At 59.5% G+C, this 541-nt stretch overlaps 1 protein-coding gene across 1 annotated transcript in view; it reads left to right on the top strand.

Moving 5' to 3' along the window:
- The window catches only part of LOC102383340 (DLA class II histocompatibility antigen, DR-1 beta chain-like), a gene marked incomplete at its 5' end in the record, with an annotated part of 3,879 nt that extends 3,606 nt beyond the window's left edge, over window positions 1-273 (top strand). The window contains one exon of the mRNA XM_025195692.1: window positions 134-273. Coding sequence (XP_025051477.1) covers window positions 134-147 — 14 coding nt within the window. The remainder of the gene's footprint in view (window positions 1-133) is intronic.
- Between the last annotated feature and the right edge of the window lie 268 nt (window positions 274-541).

Consider the following 541-nt stretch of genomic DNA (forward strand, 5'->3'; position numbering starts at 1 on the left):
AAAGCCCCCCCCCCCCCGGGGGCCCCCAGACAAGCCTCTAGGGAGGCCGTGGCGCCTGTCAGATCCCCCCCCGGCCCGTCCCCAGTGCCGCTAGTCCCTGCCCTGTGCTGATGTCTCCCCTCTCTCCCTGCAGCGCTCCTCAGTTAGATCCTGCAGCTTCGGGGCCTGCATTGCCCAGCGTGATTCTCCAGCCCCGTCTCCTGGCACCTGTCCCTGTGTCTGGAGCTCTTCTCACTTTCCCTCCATCCTCACATGGACCCCCAGGGCTGACTCTGCAGAATTAACCCTTTATCTGCCTAAGTCTGCACCACATCTGCACTCACCAATACTACTGCTTTTGGGGGGACCTTCAGGGGACTCTGATCTAAGACATGGGGAGCTGTAACAAGGTCATTTCCAGCAGTTGTCACAGCCCTCTGGAACGAGACTCCCATGGGGCCCCAACTTAAGCTAATATGCCCCAGGAAGGACCAGTATCACCCTCAGCCCGAGCAGCGGAAACATGTTGTTAGGAAAGGACAGGATGGAGGAGCCCAGTGAT

This window comes from Alligator sinensis, unplaced genomic scaffold (genome assembly GCF_000455745.1).
Source record: "Alligator sinensis unplaced genomic scaffold, ASM45574v1 scaffold1630_1, whole genome shotgun sequence".
Lineage (NCBI taxonomy): Eukaryota > Metazoa > Chordata > Crocodylia > Alligatoridae > Alligator > Alligator sinensis.